Genomic DNA, 18,695 nt, shown 5'->3' on the forward strand with positions numbered 1-18,695 from the left:
AATCTGCAGTTTATCTAGGTATATGATGAATGATGAGCTTTAAGTTCTGTTTCTAAATAGCTGGTTTTCTTGCTAGTGTTCTTAATCACCTTTCCATAGCATGTGTTTATTATTACTGTTGCTGTATTTATAGTTGCTTGACTACATGCTGTCCTGTGACTCTAGCAGTAGAGAATGTTTCTGCTCCTGTTCTCTAGTTCCACTGGTCAATAAAGAGTCTCTGTTTCCATTTTTCCTCACCAAAATTTTCTTAGGTTTTATCATCGGTTTATTCTTCCTGATGAATTTTTGAATCATCTGCTAACTGTCCAAAAAACCCCACTGGTATATTGTTGTGATTGTATTTAACCCGTACATTGATTTGGAAATGCTATCTTTTTGCAGTATTCAGTCTTAACTCCCAGGAATGTAGTATCCCATTGCCTCACCCTATAGAATTTGTTTGTTATTCCCTAAAAATACCATTTCACACCTTGACTCTCTGCTTATGACTTGCATCATACATCGCAGGGAAAGGGGGAGTAGTTACATAGAACTTCGTCATCTTCCACTACCAGCTTGACTAGCATAGCTGCACGTAGTGTTTTTAATCTTTGGAAGAGCCCATCATATTCTCCAGGACAATCCATGTTGCTACAAATGGCAGAATTTCACTCGTTTTTAAATGGCTGAGTTATTTTTCATTGTTAAAATGTAAAAAGTGCCCGTGAGAGACCAAACACTACACTAAGTACTCTTGAACCAAGTTCTCTTACTACTCAAAGAAATAGGTATTAGAATTACCTGCTTCTGCTCCACAGCATCTCTTTACAGAAATTTTGCTAAAGTTTACACATATGCTCCAGTAACCCCCATCTTAAAGAACTCTTCTTTGAAGTCATAGTCTTCCCTCCAGTTACTACTCCATTTCTCAGAGCAAATCATCTTACCAGAAACTATGGGTTTAGGACCTAACTGTATGTATAGCTTCAGGTCCTTTCCTACTATTCAGGACACATGCACTGTAATCAGGTTCCCTTCCACTCCATACCCAGAGCACTGCAGTTGTGCTTGTCAACAAAGACAGGTTTGTGCTTCATCGTCCGACAAAGAAAATATAGTTTGTATATTTTATAAAATCGTAAAAGTGAACTTTAATTACCCATGATAACCAATGACCATAAAAAGACTTTAGAGATTAAAAATTAAATTCCATAGAAGATACAACAAATATTTATAATCTACATGTCTCAGAAAAATTTTCAACAATTTGTAGGAACCTCCAACACTGCTAACTATACAGAATTCCATTGTTATTAATGTTTTTAGTCTTATACTCAGTTTATGTGTTCCTACATGATTTTCTCTCTGGAATTGCACTCCTTCTTACAGGCATAAAAAATTCTGCTCATTTCCCAAAACGCCTTTTTTATTTTCTTTCTTTTTTTTTTCATTTATTTTTATTACTTGGAGGCTAATTACTTTACAATATTGTAGTGGTTTTTGTCATACATTGACATGAATCAGCCATGGAGTTACATGTATTCCCCATCCCAATCCCCCCCCCCCCCCACCTACCTCTCTACCCCATCCCTCTGGGTTTTCCCAGTGCACCAGGCCCGAGCACTTGTCTCATGCATCCAACCTGGGCTGGTGATCTGTTTCACCCTAGATAATATACATGTTTTGATGCTGTTCTCTCGAAACATCCCATCCTCGCCTTCTCCCACAGAGTCCAAAAGTCTGTTCTGTACATCTGTGTCTCTTTTTCTGATTTGCATATAGGGTTATCATTACCATCTTTCTAAATTCCATATATATGTGTTAGTATACTGTAATGGTCTTTATCTTTCTGGCTTACTTCACTCTGTATAAGGGGCTCCAGTTTCATCCATCTCATTAGAACTGATTCAAATGAATTTTTTTTAATGGCTGAGTAATATTCCATGGTGTATATGTACCACAGCTTCCTTATCCATTCATCTGCCGATGGGCATCTAGGTTGCTTCCATGTCCTGGCTATTATAAACAGTGCTGCGATGAACATTGGGGTGCACGTGTCTCTTTCAATTCTGATTTCCTTGGTGTGTATGCCCAAAAGTGGGATTGCTGGGTCATATGGCAGTTCTTTTTCCAGTTTTTTAAGAAGTCTCCACACTGTTGTCCAAATCAGCTGTACTAGTTTGCATTCCCACCAACAGTGTAAGAGGGTTCCCTTTTCTCCACACCCTCTCCAGCATTTATTGCTTGTAGACTTTTGGATAGCAGCCATCCTGACTGGTGTGTAATGGTACCTCATTGTGGTTTTGATTTGCATTTCTCTGATAATGAGTGATGTTGAGCATCTTTTCATGTGTTTGTTAGCCATCTGTATGTCTTCTTTGGAGAAATGTCTGTTTAGTTCTTTGGCCCATTTTTTGACTGGGTCATTTATTTTTCTGGAATTGAGCTGCAGGAGTTGCTTGTATATTTTTGAGATTAATCCTTTTTCTGTTGCTTCATTTGCTATTATTTTCTCCCAATCTGAGGGCTGTCTTTTCACCTTGCTTATAGTTTCCTTTGTTGTGCAAAGGCCTTTAAGTTTAATTAGGTCCCATTTGTTTAGTTTTGCTTTTATTTCCAATATTTTGGGAGGTGGGTCATAGAGGATCCTGCTGTGATTCATGTCGGAGAGTGTTTTGCCTATGTTCTCCTCTAGGAGTTTTGTAGTTTCTGGTCTTACATTTAGATCTTTAATCCATTTTGAGTTTGTTTTTGTGTATGGTATTAGAAAGTGTTCTAGTTTCATTCTTTTCCAAGTGGTTGACCAGTTTTCCCAGCACCACTTGTTAAAGAGGTTGTCTTTTTTCCATTGTATATCCTTGTCTCCTTTGTCGAAGATAAGGTGGCCATAGGTTTGTGGATTTATCTCTGGGCTTTCTATTCTGTTCCATTGATCTATATTTCTGTCTTTGTGCCAGTACCATACTGTCTTGATGACTGTGGCTTTGTAGTAGAGTCTGAAGTCAGGCAGGTTGATTCTTCCAGTTCCATTCTTCTTTCTCAAGATTACTTTGGCTATTCGAGGTTTTTTGTATTTCCATACAAATTGTGAAATTATTTGTTCTAGTTCTGTGAAAAATACCGTTGGTAGCTTGATAGGGAGTGCATTGAATCTATAGATTGCTTTCGGTAGTATAACCATTTTGACAGTATTGATTCTTCCAATCCATGAACACGGTATATTTCTCCGTTTGTGTCCTCTTTGATTTCTTTCATCAGTGTTTTATAGTTTTCTATGTATAGGTCTCTTGTTTCCTTAGGTAGATACACTCCTAAATGTTTTATTCTTTTTGTTGCAGTGGTGAATGGTATTGTTTCCTTAATTTCTCTTTCTGTTTTCTCATTGTTAGTGTATAGGAATGCAAGGGATTTCTGTGTGTTAATTTTATATCCTGCAACTTTACTATATTCAATGATTAGCTCTAGTAATTTTCTGGTAGAGTCTTTAGGGTTTTCTATGTAGAGGATCATGTCATCTGCAAACAGTGAGAGTTTCACTTCTTTTCCTATCTGTATTGCTTTTACTTCTTTTTCTGCTCTGATTGCTGTTCTAAAATGCTTATTGGAAAGATGTGCGGTTTAAGGGTTGAGGCAATAATTCCCTCATTTTGAATAACAACTTAAAGAGCCTATATTTTGCAATTTAATAGAATAAAAAATGAAAATAAAATTGGAAATGAAAATGGTTCCGTCACTATGGAAGATAATTCCTTAAAAACACACTTACCAAAAAACTGAGCAAGTTCACTGAAAGATATTTAACCACATGAGTAACAGTTTATGTTCACTTGAAAATCTGCACCTGAATGTTTGTAATGGCTTTTTACACAAACAACAAAAATCAGAAAGAACATACAAATGTCTTTGATGAATAGATAAGCAAGCTATGATACGTCCATACAAATGGACACTACTCAGCAATAAGTGAGAATAGGCTTCTAATAATCAGCAGAATTTGGATGAATCTAAAATATATTATGCTAAGTGAAAGGAGCTATACTCAAAGTGTCTGATACCATTCATATGACATGCTGAAAAGGCAAAAAAATAAAAATAGTAGCAATGGTAAACAGATCAGAGGGTTGGTGGGGGACTGGTAGAGGGCAGGATATAATTACCAAAGGACACCAGAGAATTTGGGAGGTTGATACAACTTCTATATCTGCATTTTGGTGGTGGCTGTATACTATATATGGGCTTCCTTCGTAGCTCAGTGGCAAAGAATCTGCCAGTGCAGGAGATGTGGGTTGATCTCTGGGTCAAGAAAAGCCCCTGGAGAAGGAAATGGCAACCCACTCTAGTATTCTTGCTTGGGAAGTCCCCTGAACAGAGAAACCTGGCAAGTGCAGTCCATGGGGTCCCAAAAGAGTCAGATACAACTTAGTGACTGAACAACAGGTATACATTTATGAAAACTTGCAGCACTATATACTACAAAAGGTGAATTTAACTGTATGGAAACTGTACCTTAGTAAAACTGAAAAAAAAAATAGGAAAAGATAATTGTAAATAAAAGGATATGAAGCTTTTAATATCCTGCTTCTACAACCTTCTTTAAGTACTGATAGAAAAAGTCCCCTGCCATATTGCTTTTTGTCAAGAGTTCAGTGTTATAGTTTTGAAATTCAATTGTATTTATTCTGTCAATTAAACTTGCCAGATCATTTGTTGTGTCAATTACTGTGTTCATCATTGCTCCCTATAATATATATATACCCCTAGGCATCACCTTCCTTCTTGATGAAATTATTATATTCAGGCATCTTTGGTGGTAAAGCCTTATAGTTTTGTTTGTAATTTTTTGTCACTCTCTACTGATGCTTTATCTATGCATAAAACTCTCGGTGGGGGCAGTTATGTTCCCTCAGCACTTCTGAAGGCATTTCTCTCTTGTCCTATAACTTCAGTGAAAACTCCACTATCTTCTGTCTTTATCAGTGGGAAATCTGTCTTGTTTCTTTGAGAGAATTTTTTTTTCCCCTTTGAGAGAATTTAAAAGATTTTCATTAACACCGATATTCTCCATATTCAGTACTGTCTGGATAACTTTTTTTTTTATTGTCCCTGCTCAGTGTTTACGAAGTTGCATACTTTCTCTTCAAATGTCACTTGTGGCAAACAATATAACACCAAACACACGTACGTATGTACAGGACAAAACAGATTGCCAAAGGTCATGGAGGGAAGACTTGGTAATTAGAGACTCCACAGAGCACAGTCATGTTGAATTAAATAGTCCAGGCTAAGAAGATGATAAGTGAGGCCAGGGGGATGGAGGTGGGAAGCAACGTCCCACAGATGCCTCAAAACCTACGTTAAATCTGGGGCAGAGGACTGATTGACCACGAAAGGGTCTTTTCTTCCTGTTCATTTCAGTCAGTAATTTGGAAATGGGCCATCAATGCCTCCCTTAGGTGACATAGAAACCCAGGGCCTCCAAGCTCATTTAGTGAGAGAAGAGTGCAGGGATACAGGACCAGGAAACAGGCCCAAAGGGATTCATTACCATCCTGTTTCCTGGACCAGCCTTTCCAGGGAAGGCTATTTCAGCTGAGAGGCTAGGCTAAGTCCCTCTAAACACAAGGGTAGAACACAGGGAGTGGGATCGTGGGATGAGGAAACTGAGCAGCCTCTCCCAGGACAGGCCCTGGCTCATGATGGCCCCAGGGACAGTGAGGTCAGTCATTGCAGGGTCTCCTTGGAGCAGCCCTTCTAATATCTACTTCCTTCCGATTCCCACTGCTTTCATTTTTTCTCCCAGATCCCAGCAAGAGTAAATAAAATTCTGAGCATCAGTACCCATGAACTCTGTCTGACTAATGCACAATAGATAGATGAAACTTTTACCTGAGGAGCTATGTGACAGAAGCAGTTTCTTTTAATTTTCCACAGGTGTAAAAACAGGAAAGCTATACTCTTTTTCCGTAGAAGCTCTCCAAGTCATAAGGATTCAGTTGGCTCTGTCAGCAAGTATTGCATTTCCAGAGCAGACCTGTAGAGGAACTGAGGAACAGGAGTCCTAACTGACCTTGGTCAGACCCCTCAGACTTGTAACATCACTGAGCAAAATCGAACCTATTGGATACGGCTGAAAAAGTCCCATCTTCCTTCTCGTTTTCGACTGCATCTTCCTTGACCCTCAAACAATCCCCAGGGTTGTCCATGTGGTCAGGCAGCTGGCATTTAACCACCTCAGGTAAGAGTGTTGTCTCACTTGCAGGGAAGGGTGCAGTCTTGAGGAATTTTGACTTGAGAAATGGAGCCCAGTGCAGATCCCAAGAACTTCAGCTACTCTGTCTTCCAGGTTCTCTGGTGCTTGGGCTCTGTACCTCATCACAAACTCCTCTATTCTTTGTTTTCTAAATATGAGGAGAATCAGTGAGGCCTGAGGGAAGATTCTATGCTACATCCCACATCAGGGTATCTGCTTCCTGGTGGTAGCATCAGGATCTGTCTTTAGACTTTGCCGGCATCTGATAAAAATATTTATAGCTATGTTATAATATATGCCTCTGAAGGATCATTTAAGATCAGATGGTAGTGTTGTGACATGCTTTAGTACCTCTTTACTATTAAAATTCTGTGGACCTTGTAGAAGTCAATGGAAACTAGTGAAATGTCAAAATATATGACATAATAGAGGAAAGTGAGTTTTAGAAATATGCTTCACTGACAGACTTCTTAAGATATGTTCAAAGGTGGATTTATCTGCCCAGTTTCCAAGTGTGAGACTGATTTCCGTCCATCTCGTGTCCCTGTTCTAGAAAGCTTCCCTCTGGGAGTGGGTCCCAGACTCCCATGGCAGCTTTCAGAACAGGAGCTCTTTTTCCTCCCCCTGTGGCTCCTCAGTGTGGTGTGGATACCCTGGCTCTGCAGTTTGGGGACCAAAGATGGTGAAAGAGAGGGGAGCTAAGGTTAATGAGCTTGATTACAAATACAACACATGCTCTTTTTTCTCCTACAACTTTCCCTATTTCTCCCTCAAAGAATCTGAGCTTCCTTATCAATTCCTTATGTTTTTCATATTTCTGAATAATCCCAGGGTCACATTTATGATAATATGTTATAAAAGAAACAGCTATGTTTGCCTTGATTTTAAAGGTTAAGTTCTGAAAGTGACATCACCTCAAACACACTATTCCATAGTCTCAGACAATTTAAATTCTCTTCCCTCTTTGTTACATGGAGAGTGTAGTGCTGGTCTAGTGAACTAAGGTATACACTTTAGCTCTTCTAATAAGGCTGTTTCTACAGCTTTGAGGGCTGCAAATCAATGTGGACATACAGTATATGGAAAAAAATAATGAGGTACATTATTGATGTCACACTGACGCTCTTGTTTTAGTATTTCATATTCAAAATAGGTACACAGAACAGTGACTGGGTACTTAAATCATCAGTCAACATTATACCTAAAGCATAGGTATAAGGATTATTAAGAGCATGGATACCTGAATATTGATATATTGTAATGAGAAATTTGATTTGAATTTCTGGGGAGATACATGTTCAGGTTTGATGCCCTGAATAATATTCTCATCTAGTGATCTTTGAATATTTAGCTGTTAATGTGATGCTTGTTCTCCATTCAGATAGTTCTTTTCAAGATACTTAAAAGATTCAGAAACAGAGATCAAGAAATAAAATTAGCTACCAGTGGGAAAGGAATCACCATACTGGACTAATATTGGTCATTCTATGGGGCCTCTGATGTTACAAAATGTTGCAACCATCTTAACAAAAATTCACCAAGACTCTACTTGGTTCTTGGCAACTAAAGAAACAACACAGAATGGAGCACTGGAACTCCACCCTGGGAAGTGGCTTCATATTGATGGGGATTCTGAATGACAGTGCGTCTCCTGAGATGATCTGTGCTACAATCACAGTCCTGTACATGCTGGCCCTCACCAGCAATGGCCTTCTGCTCCTGGCCATCACAATGGATGCCCAGCTCCATGTGCCCATGTACCTCCTGCTCGGGCAGCTCTCTCTCATGGACCTCCTCTTCACGTCTGTTGTCACCCCCAAGGCCTTCATGGATTTTCTGCTCCGTGAAAACACCATCTCCTTTGGGGGCTGTGCCCTTCAGATGTTCCTGGCACTGACCCTCGGTGGTGCAGAGGACCTCCTACTGGTCTTCATGGCCTATGACATGTATGTGGCCATTTGTCATCCTCTGAACTACATGGTCCTCATGAGGCCGAGGGTCTGCTGGCTCATGGTGGCTACATCCTGGATTTTGGCATCCTTTAGTGCCATTGTATATACTGTGTACACCATGCACTATCCCTTTTGCAAAGCCCGTGAGATCAGCCACCTGCTCTGTGAGATTCCACCTCTGTTGAAGTTGGCCTGTGCAGATACTTCCAGATATGAACTCATGGTGTATGTGATGGGTGTGACCTTCTTGATTCCTCCTCTTGTTGCTATCCTTGCCTCCTACACACTAATCCTACTTACTGTGCTCCACATGCCCTCAAATGAAGGGAGGCAGAAAGCCCTGGTCACCTGCTCTTCCCACCTGACTGTGGTCGGGATGTTCTATGGAGCTGCCACATTCATGTATGTTCTGCCCAGTTCCCTCCACAGCCCCAAGCAGGACAACATCATCTCTGTCTTCTACACGATTGTCACCCCAGCCCTGAACCCCCTCATCTACAGCCTGAGGAATAAAGAGGTCATGGGAGCCTTAAGGAGAATCCTGGGAAAATATATGCTGTGGACACACTCCTGACAGAGTTGCCAAGTCGACATGGTAGGGGACTAAGTATCATGTGGCTGTGATAATGGTAGCTTATAGGAGTCTGATCAAACTCCAATAACCTCTTAAATCAGAGGAGAGCTGCTCTCATTTGACTGGATTCTTAGACAATTGTAGAGAGAAGTAGCCTCATAAGACATATTGGACTTCTTGTTTATTAGGTAGATGGTTGTTCAGACAATTAGTTGGAAAGAATAATGGATTTGCAACTACATTTGTACAAATACTTATGTTGAGAGAATGGGAAAGGCTAATGGGTCATTTTTATACCTCAAAATGAAAATTAAAGTACAGAAATGAGTAAAACAGAATGTGGAAGTTCCCAGATTTCAAGTGAGCATTGGAAATATAATAACAATGAGAGTAGTGTGTTGTGTATTTTGCTTGAGTTTTTAAAAATGTGATTTACATACATGTAGACACGTCAAGGCTGTATATTGTCACCCTGCTTATTTAACTTATATGCAGAGTACATCATGAGAAACGCTGGGCTGGAAGAAGCACAAGCTGGAATCAAGATTGAAGGGAGAAATATCAATAACCTCAGATATGCAGATGACACCACCCTTATGGCAGAGAGTGAAGAGGAACTAAAAAACCTCTTGATGAAAGTGAAAGAGGAGAGTGAAAAAGTTGGCTTAAAGCTTAACATTCAGAAAACTAAGATCATGGCATCTGGTCTCATCACCTCATGGGAAATAGTTGGGGAGACAGTGGAAACAGCGTCCAACCTAGATAGCATATTAAAAAACAGAGATATTACTTTGCCAACAAAGGTCTGTCTGGTCAAGGCTATGGTTTTTCCAGTGGTCATGTATGGATGTGAGAGTTGGATTGTGAAGAAAGCTGAGTGCAGAAGAATTGACACTTTTGAACTGTGGTGTTGGAGAAGACTCTTGAGAGTCCCTTGGACTGCAAGGAGATCCAACCAGTCCATCCTAAAGGAGATCAGTCCTGGGTGTCCATTGGAAGGACTGATGCTGAAGCTGAAACTCCAGTACTTTGGCCACCTCATGTGAAGAGTTGACTCATTGGAAAAGACCCTGATGCTGGGAGGGATAGGGGGCTGGAGGAGAAGGGGGCAACAGAGGTTGAGATGGCTGAATGGCATCACCGACTCAATGGGCAGGAGTGTGAGTAAGCTCCAGGAGTTGGTGATGGACAGGGAGGCCTGGTGTGCTGCGATTCATGGGGTCGCAAAGAGTCGGACATGACTGAGCGACTGAACTGAGACCTGTTTTGAAACATCAGAACAATTGCGTGGTGATTATATGTCTTTGTCTGTTTCCACAGGAAAGGAAAGCTATCATATATAATTCACTTTCTGCTAATTTAGATATGCTTTATTTGTATCATTTGATTTTCCTGTGTGGAAATATTTATAACAAAAACTGCGAGCTTTCCTGGATCACCTAATTGAAATTATTTTGGGAGGTAGTGCTTTTTTAAAACTCAGAAATATTTTCTTTTCAGAAGCTGTCTTAAATTACTTATTGTATTAAGATCAATGATAACATGAAAGCTAATGATCTGTGGAACTAGTCCACGTTCATTATAAAAACAGAAAATTCAAAAATTGAGAAAGAAGCAAAAATCTCCTAAAAGGTTTTCTATTTATTTTTTGCTTATCTATATGCAGTTTACTGAATAGCTATGTACATTTTGGCTAAAGTTTTGGTTTTTTGTTGCTTGAAATTTGGTGAAGTTTCTTCCTTTGAAAAGAGGACATTATAGTGTAGGGCTGGGGGGCTTAGGGAGGTAGGTGGCAAGAGTGCTGAGTTTAATCTCTGATCACCGGGTATCATCTGTGTATCTTTGAACACAAATTAAACCATTAATTTCTCACTTTGTTCCTCTGAAAAGCAGTGAGAATAATAAGACTCTTGATGATCTCATGTTTTAGGGTGACTTGAACAAGATGATAATACACTTAGACCTGTGCCTTGCAAATAGTCCTTAAACTATGCTGTTACATGAATACCTAGTAAATAGTCTTGATAAAACTTCATTTCAAATGACTACATAATAACATCATATGAATCCTCTATATAATGTACTTAGGGATTTCCTTACATTTAATTTTGTCCCTTCAAATTTTTTTACGTAAGGGTATATTTTATGTGAGGTCAAATTCTCGAAGTGTAAATAATGGAATATAAGCAAAGAAACTATCTGAAATTCTTAATTTAAAGAGCTAACTGTTTATGAGAAAGTTAGAGACTTTTTGCATGCTGGCTAGCATTTTGTGAGAGTCTCTGCCTCATTGTACTCTTTCCCATGCTGTCTTATATAAACTCCCTTTGATAATTTATTAAGCACATAAACAAAATGTAACAGGTGTTTTCACTTATAATATTTATTTTGTTTTATTCTAATGATTTTTCTGTAGCCCTATATAGACAAAGGTCCTAGATAATTTGGCAATTATATACGTGGCAACATTTATTTTCAGTTTGTTATATATGTAGTAGGATATGTTGGATAGAGAAGTGTTACAACATTTACAAAATGTCATAGATTCATTTTTTCCTTTGTATTTTATAAGCGATAGTACCCTTACCATTCCCATTTTTAATTCAGATAATATTGCCATAAATCTTAAGATCTGCTTAACAAACTTTAATCTCTCTGATATTATTTAAATACATTATGAATAGTGAAACTTTAAGTTAGTTGTTTTCTAAATAGCTGATTTTCCTGTTAGCATTCCTAATAATCTTTACTTATTTTGCATTTATTATTATTACTTACAATTGTTTGACTATATATTTTCTCCTTGTAAGTATAGTACTGGTCTAGTACTACCCCATTCCTAAGAGACAATCGTCTTAAAAGACTTCACTGTACCTATACCTTCTGGTCCTTTTCTACAATTCATGATTCATGTCACTGTAATCAGGCTCCCCTCCACAGCCAACAACACCTCCCCTCCCTACCACATTGTAGTTCTGCGTGTCGACAGTGACAGAGGTATATGTTTCATCTGTTCTGACAAAGAAATATAGTTTATATATTTGATAAAATTGTAAAATGTGAATTTTAGAATCATTACCTGTGATTACCAATGGGTCTCAAAGGGCTTAGAGATTAAAGCCTCTATTCCATCTTTATAGTCCACATATCTCAGAAAAATTTTAAATAATAGTAAATATTTCCAGAATTGCTAACTAGACAGGATTTAACTATCATTAAGGTTTTCAGTCTCCAGTCCTAAGTGTGTGTATGTGTGTGTGTCCCTGTGTGACTTTCTGTCTTGAATTGCACCTTCTTCTTTAGTTGCATAAATAAACCTGCTCATTCACCAAAACTCTTCTTTTTATCTTTAAATGCTAATTAGGGAGACATGAAATTTAAAGCTTCAGGTAATATGTCCTTCATTTTTAATTACAATTTAAAAATCCATATTTTACAGCTTAAAAATTCAAAATGAGAATTAAAATGGTTCAGTCACTACAGAAAACAAGTGGACAGTTTTTAATCAAATTAAACACATACTTAATCACACAACAGAGCAAGTTTACTACAAGGGACTTACCCAAGTGAATAACAATTTATAGTCGCTCAAAAACCTATACATGAATGTTTATAATGGCTTTTTTCCACTAACAACAATAACCAGAAACAACACAGATGTCCTTTAACTGGTGAATGGATAAAGAAACTATGCTACATCCACAGAACTGGATGTTACTCAGCAAAAAATGGGAACAGACTATTAATAGATGGCAGAACTTGGATGAATCTAAAACATATTATGCTAAGTGAAAGGAGCTATGCTCAAAGTATCTGATACCATTCATATGACATGTAGGGGAAAAATAAGGGAAACCGTAAACAGATCAGAGAGTTCCCAAGGGTTTGGGTGAGCATGGGATATTTATCAAAAGGCACCAGAGAATTTGGGGGGTTGAGGCAACTTTTATATCTTGGTTTTGGTGGTGGTTGTATTCTATTATGGGCTTCCCTGATGGCTCAGCAGGTAAAGAAACCACCTGCACTGCAGAAGACTCAAGAGATGTGGGATTGATCCCTGTGTCAGGATGATCCCCTGGAGGAGGACATGCCAACCCACTTGAGTATTCTTGGCTGGAGAATCCCATGGACAGAGGAGCCGGGTGGGTTACAGTCCAAAAGGTCTTAAAGAGTTGGACAAGACTGAGAGACTAACACTTTCACTTTCCCTCTTTTCATATGCTATTATATACATTTGTCAAAAATTGCAGAACTGTATATGAAAAGAGGCAGATTTTATTGGGTGAAAATTTGTGCCTTAATAAAAATAACAAAAGTAGGAATTAATTGAATAAAGTTTTTAATATTCTGCTTGTATAGCCTTCTTAAGTACCAATGGAAAAAGTCCCCTGTCATCTTGACTTTTTTCCGTGAATTTAAAAATTTTAATTTATATCCTATCTGCTTTGAAAAGGGATTTAATGTCCAGTTAGTTTAGTTCAGTCGCCCAGTCGTGTCTGACTCTTTGTGACCCCATGGACTGCAGCACACCAGGCTTCCCTGTCCAACACCAACTCCTGGAGCTTTCTCAAACTCATGTCCATTGAATTGGTGATGCCATCCAACCATCTCATCCTCTGTCATCCCCTTTTCCTTCCACCTTCAATCTTTCCCAGCATCAGGGTCTTTTCCAATGAGTCAGTTCTTTGCATCAGGTGGCCAAAGTATTGGAGATTCAGCTTCAGTATCAGTCCTTCCAATGAATATTCAGGACTGATTTCTTTAGGATGGACTGATTGAATCTCCTTGCTGTCAAAAGGACTCTCAGGAGTCTTCTCCAACACCACAGCTCAAAAGCATTAATTCTTTGGCACTCAGCTTTCTTTATAGTCCAACTGTCACATCCATACATGACTGCTGGTAAAACCACAGCTTTGACTAGATAGACCTTTGTTGGCAAAGTAATGTTTCTGCTTTTTAATGTGCTGTCTATGTTGGTTATAGCTTTTTTTCCAAGGAGTGAGCATCTTTTAATTCCATGGCTGCAGTCACCATCTGCAGTGATTTTGGAGCCCCCCAAAATAAAATCTGTCACTGTTTCCATTGTTTCCCCATCTATTTGTCATGAAATGATGGGACTGGTTGTGTCCAACTCTTTGTGACCCCATGGACTATACAGTTGATAGAATTCTCCAAGCCAGAATACTGGAGTGGGTAGCTCTTCCCTTCTCCAGGGGATATTCCCAACCCAGGGATTGAACCCAGGTCTCCCGCATTTCAGGGAGATTCTTTACCAGCTGAGTCACAAGGGAAGCCCAAGAATATTGGAGTGGATAGCCTATACCTTCTCCAGTGGATCTTCCCGACCCAGGAATTGAACCGAGGTTTCCTGCATTGCAGGTAGATTCTTTACCAACTGAGCTATCAAGGAAGCCCTTACGATTATACAGTGGAAGTGATTATAGAGCACAGCGCTGGAGCGGCTGCTGAGAAAAGATACCCCGCATCCAAAGGCAAAGGAGAAGCCCCAGCAAGATGGTAGGAGGGGCAAAAACACATTTAGAATCAAACCCCATACCTGCCAGAGATGCTCAGAAGGCTCAAACAAACCTTGTGCACACCAGGACCCAGAGGCCCCACAGAGACTGAGACAGCACTGTGTTTGAGTGTCTCCTGTGGAGGTACGGGTCAGCAGTGACATGCCCCAGGAGCAGGGGCTCTGGGTGCCACAGACCTGGGTATGACATAAGCACTCTTGGGGGAGGTCGCCATTAACCCCAGCATAGAGCCACCAGAACTTACACAGGACTGGGGAAACAGACTCTTGGAGGGAACAAACAGAACCTTGTGGGCACCAGAACCCAGGAGAAAGGAGCAGTGACCCCACAAGAGACTAACCAAGACTTGCCCATGAGTGCCCAGGAGTCTCTCGTGGAGGCATGGGTCGGCAGTGGCCTGCTGCAGGGTTGGGGGCACTGAGTGTAGCAGGGTGTGCATGTGACGTTTTGAAGGAGCTCACCATTATCTTCACTACCTCCACCACAGTTTGGCCCCAGGTAAATAAACAGGGAGGGAAAACAACCTCACCCATCAATAGAAAATTGGATTAAAGATTTACTGAGCATGGCCCCGCCCATCAGAACAAGACCCAGTTTCCCCCTCAGTCAGTCTCTCCCATCAGGAAGCTTCCATAAGCCTCTTAACCTTCTCAATCAGAGGGCAGACAGACTGAAAGCCACAATCACAGGAAACTAACCAATCTGATCACATGGACCACAGCCTTTTCTAACTCAATGAAACTATGAGCCATGCCATGTAGGGACACTCAAGACGGACAGATCATGGTGGAGAGTTCTGACCAAACGTGGTCCACTGGAGAAGGGTATGGCAAACCACTTCAGTATTCTTGCCTTGAGAACCCCATGAACAGTATGAAAAAGCAAAAAGATAGGGCCCTGAAAGATGAACTCCCCAGGTCAGAAGGTGCCCAATATGCTACTGGAGATCAGTGGAGGAGTAACTCCAGAAAGAATGAAGAGACAGAACTAGAGCAAAAACAACACTCAGTTGTGGATGTGATGGGTGACAGAAGTAAAGCCTGATGCTGTAGAGAGCAATATTGCATAGGAACCTGGAATGTTAGGTCCATGAATCAAGGCAAATTGGAAGTGGTCAAACAGGAGATGGCAAGAGTGAACGTCAATATAGGAATCAGCAATCTAAACTGGACTGGAATGGGTGAATCCCTTACTGTGGGCAAGAATCCCTTAGAAGAAATGGAGTAGCCATCACAGTCAACAAAAGAGTCCGAAATGCAGTACTTGGATGCAATCTCAAAAACGACAGAATGATCTCTGTTCGTTTCCAGACAAACCATTCAGTATCACAGTAATCCAAGTCTATGCCCCGGCCAGTAATGCTGAGGAAGCTGAAGTTGAATGGTTCTATGAAGACCTACAAGACCTTCTAGAACTAACACCCCAAAAAGAAGTCCTTTTCATTATAGAGAACTGGAATGTAAAAGTAGGAAGTCAAGAAATACCTGGAGTAACAGGCAAATTTGGCCTTGGAGTACAAAATGAAGCAGGGCAAAGGCTAATAGAGTTTTGCCAGGAGAATGCACTGTTCATAGGAAGCACTGTCTTCCAACAACACAAGAGAAAACTCTACACGTGGACATCACCAGATGGTCAACACTAAAATCAGATTGATTTTATTCTTTGCCCCCAAAAATGGCAAAGCTCTATACAGTCAGCAAAAGCAAGACCGGGAGCTGACTGTGGCTCAGATCATGAACTCCTTATTGCAAAATTCAGACTTAAATTGAAGAAAGTAGAGAAAACCACTAGACCATTCAGGTATGATCTAAATCAAATCCTTTATGATTATACAGTGGAAGTGACAAATAGATTCAAGGGATTAGATCTGATAGACAGAGTGTCTGAAGAACTATGGATGGCGGCTCATAACATTGTACAGGAGGCAGGAATCAAGATCATCCCCAAGAAAAAGAAATGCAAAAAGGCAAAATGGTTTTCTGAGGAAGACTTACAAATAGCTGTGAAAAGAAGAAAAGAAAAAGGCAAAGGAGAAAAGGAAAGATACACCCATTTGAATGCAGAGTTCCAAAGAATAGCAAGGAGAGATAAGAAAGCCTTCCTCAGTGATCAATGGAAAGAAATAGAGGGAAACAATAGAATGGGAAAGACTAGAGATCTCTACAAACAAATCAGAGATACTGAAGGAGGAAAGAGACAGAACAGGTTCCATCTTGAAAGTAGGACTCCATCTTGGGCCAGACTGTGGACTTTGAGCTATATGCCCAGTATCTATGGAAACGACATACAAACTGGAAAATCAGACCCCCCAGATTGGAAGAGCTCCAGGGCTTGTACCTAGACTCTCCGTCGCCTAAAAAAATACCCTAATTATCTGTGTAACCGAATAGAATCATATATTCTATTATGCTTATTGGGGTATGACCACAGGCCTATTGATAATTGCCAACTGTTAATTACCTAGGCTTAAGGCATACGAATCACAGGTTAACTTTGATTGTATCTTTCTTTTCCTTTGTTCAGACTAGTTTCAGAGAATTTGGGGAGGTGGGTTTGAGCACATACACTTAGGGTATATAAGGTTTTCACAAAAACTGGTCAGGGTCCTTGGCTAAGAGGAGACTCTGCCTTGGGCCCGCCAGTGTAATAAACTGCACTCCATTATCTGCATTGTCCTTCTAAGCGAGTATGTTTCCCAGAACGCGTGGCTACAACAATACCAAGGAAACATTTCACGCAAAGATGGGCACAATAAAGGACAGCAATGGTATGGATCTAACAGAAGCAGAAGTTATTTTGAACAGGTGGCACGAATACACAGAACTATTTATAAAAATCTTCACAACCCAGATAATCACAATGGTGTGATCACTCACCTAGAGCCAGACACCCCGGATTGCAAAGTCAAGTGGGCCTTAGGAAGCATCACTACGAACAAAGCTAGTGGAGGTGATGGAATTCCAGTTGAGCTGTTTCAAATCCTAAAAGATGATGCTGTGAAAGTGCTGCACTCAATGTGCCAGCAAATTTGGAAAACTCAGCAGTGGCCACAGTGTTATAGCCATGCTTTCCCGGAAACAAACTCACTCAGAAGGACAATGCAGATAGTGGAGTGCAGCTTATTACACTGGCGGGCCCAAGGCAGAGTCTCCTCTTAGCCAAGGACCCCGACCAGCATTTGTGAAAATCTTTTATACCCCATGTGTACGTGTCTAAACCCACCACCCCAAATCCCTTGAGGCTTACGAAGGAAGGGTAAATACAATCACAATAACCCCAACATTCACGTGTTATGTGTTCAAACATTTAATAATCAATAAGCCCGCGGTTGCATTCCAACCAGTTAATAACCGATGAGCCTGTGGTTACATTCTGATAGATACTGTCTGGAGGCAGGGGTGATTAGTGTCTGTTTTCTCTTAGGCAATGAGTAACCTGGATGTAATCTTTAAGATTCCCCTGCCCAGAGGGGGTCTTATCCTTCCATTGTCATTCCCACAGGCACTAAGCACAGAGTTCAGAGTCCACTGGAGAGGTGGCCGCGCACGACCAGCACGGACAGGCCTGAGATGGAGTCCAGGCCCTATGAATTCCTTCTTCAACAGGACTGGAAAAAGACAGTTTTCATTCTATTCCCAAACAGAGGCAATGCCAAAGAATGCTCAAGCTACCGCACAGTTGCACTCACCTCACACGCTAGTAAAGTAATGCTCAAAATTTTCCAAGCCAGGCTTCAGCAATACGTGAACCGTGAACTTCCAGATGTTCAAGCTGGTTTTAGAAAAGGCAGAGTACCAGAGATCAAGTTGCCAACATTAGCTGGATCATCGAAGAAGCAAGCGAGTTCCAGAAAAACATCTTCTTCTGCTTTATTGACTGTGCGAAAGCCTTTGACTGTGTGGATCACAACAAACTGTGGAAAATTCTGAAAGAGACAGGAATACCAGACCACCTGACTTGCCTCCTGAGAAATCTGTATGCAGGTCAGGAAGCAAGAGTTAAAACTGGACATGTAACAATAGATTGGTTCCACATCGGGAAAGGAGTACATCTAGGCTGTATATTGTCACCCTGCTTATTTAACTTATATGCAGGGTACGTCATGAGACACACTGGGCTGAAAGAAGCACAAGCTGGAACCAAGATTGCCGGGAGAAATATCAATAAGCTCAGATATGCAGATGACACCACCCTTATGGCACAAAATGAAGAGGAACCAAAGAGCTCTTGATGAAAGTGAAAGAGGAGAGTGAAAAAGTTTGCTTAAAATTCAGCATTCAGAAAATTAAGATCGTGGCATCTGGTCCCATCACTTCATGGCTAATAGATGGGGAAACTGTGGAAACAGTGAGAGACTTTATTTTTTTGGGCTCCAAAATCACTGCAAATGGTGATTGCAG

At 40.4% G+C, this 18,695-nt stretch overlaps 1 protein-coding gene and 1 long non-coding RNA gene across 2 annotated transcripts; both read left to right on the forward strand.

Annotated features, from left to right (window-relative positions):
• The first annotated feature begins 1,309 nt into the window (after positions 1-1,309).
• On the forward strand, positions 1,310-18,060 carry LOC122695359. Its single transcript, XR_006341354.1, has 3 exons — positions 1,310-1,319; positions 14,470-14,475; positions 17,917-18,060. It is a non-coding gene; the product is annotated as an uncharacterized LOC122695359 (long non-coding RNA).
• LOC122695127 (olfactory receptor 2AG1-like) lies at positions 7,804-8,758 on the forward strand. The gene has a single exon (XM_043904648.1). The coding sequence runs from the start codon at positions 7,814-7,816 to the stop codon at positions 8,756-8,758; it is 945 nt and encodes a 314-aa protein (XP_043760583.1). The 5' UTR covers positions 7,804-7,813.
• Positions 18,061-18,695: the final 635 nt, after the last annotated feature.

This window comes from Cervus elaphus, chromosome 1, assembly GCF_910594005.1.
Source record: "Cervus elaphus chromosome 1, mCerEla1.1, whole genome shotgun sequence".
NCBI lineage: Eukaryota > Metazoa > Chordata > Mammalia > Artiodactyla > Cervidae > Cervus > Cervus elaphus.

What these genes read in the sequence shown, in the direction of transcription:
- LOC122695127 (XM_043904648.1), top strand. Translation starts at nt 7,814, where the DNA reads ATGGAGCACTGGAACTCCACCCTGGGAAGTGGCTTCATATTGATGGGG.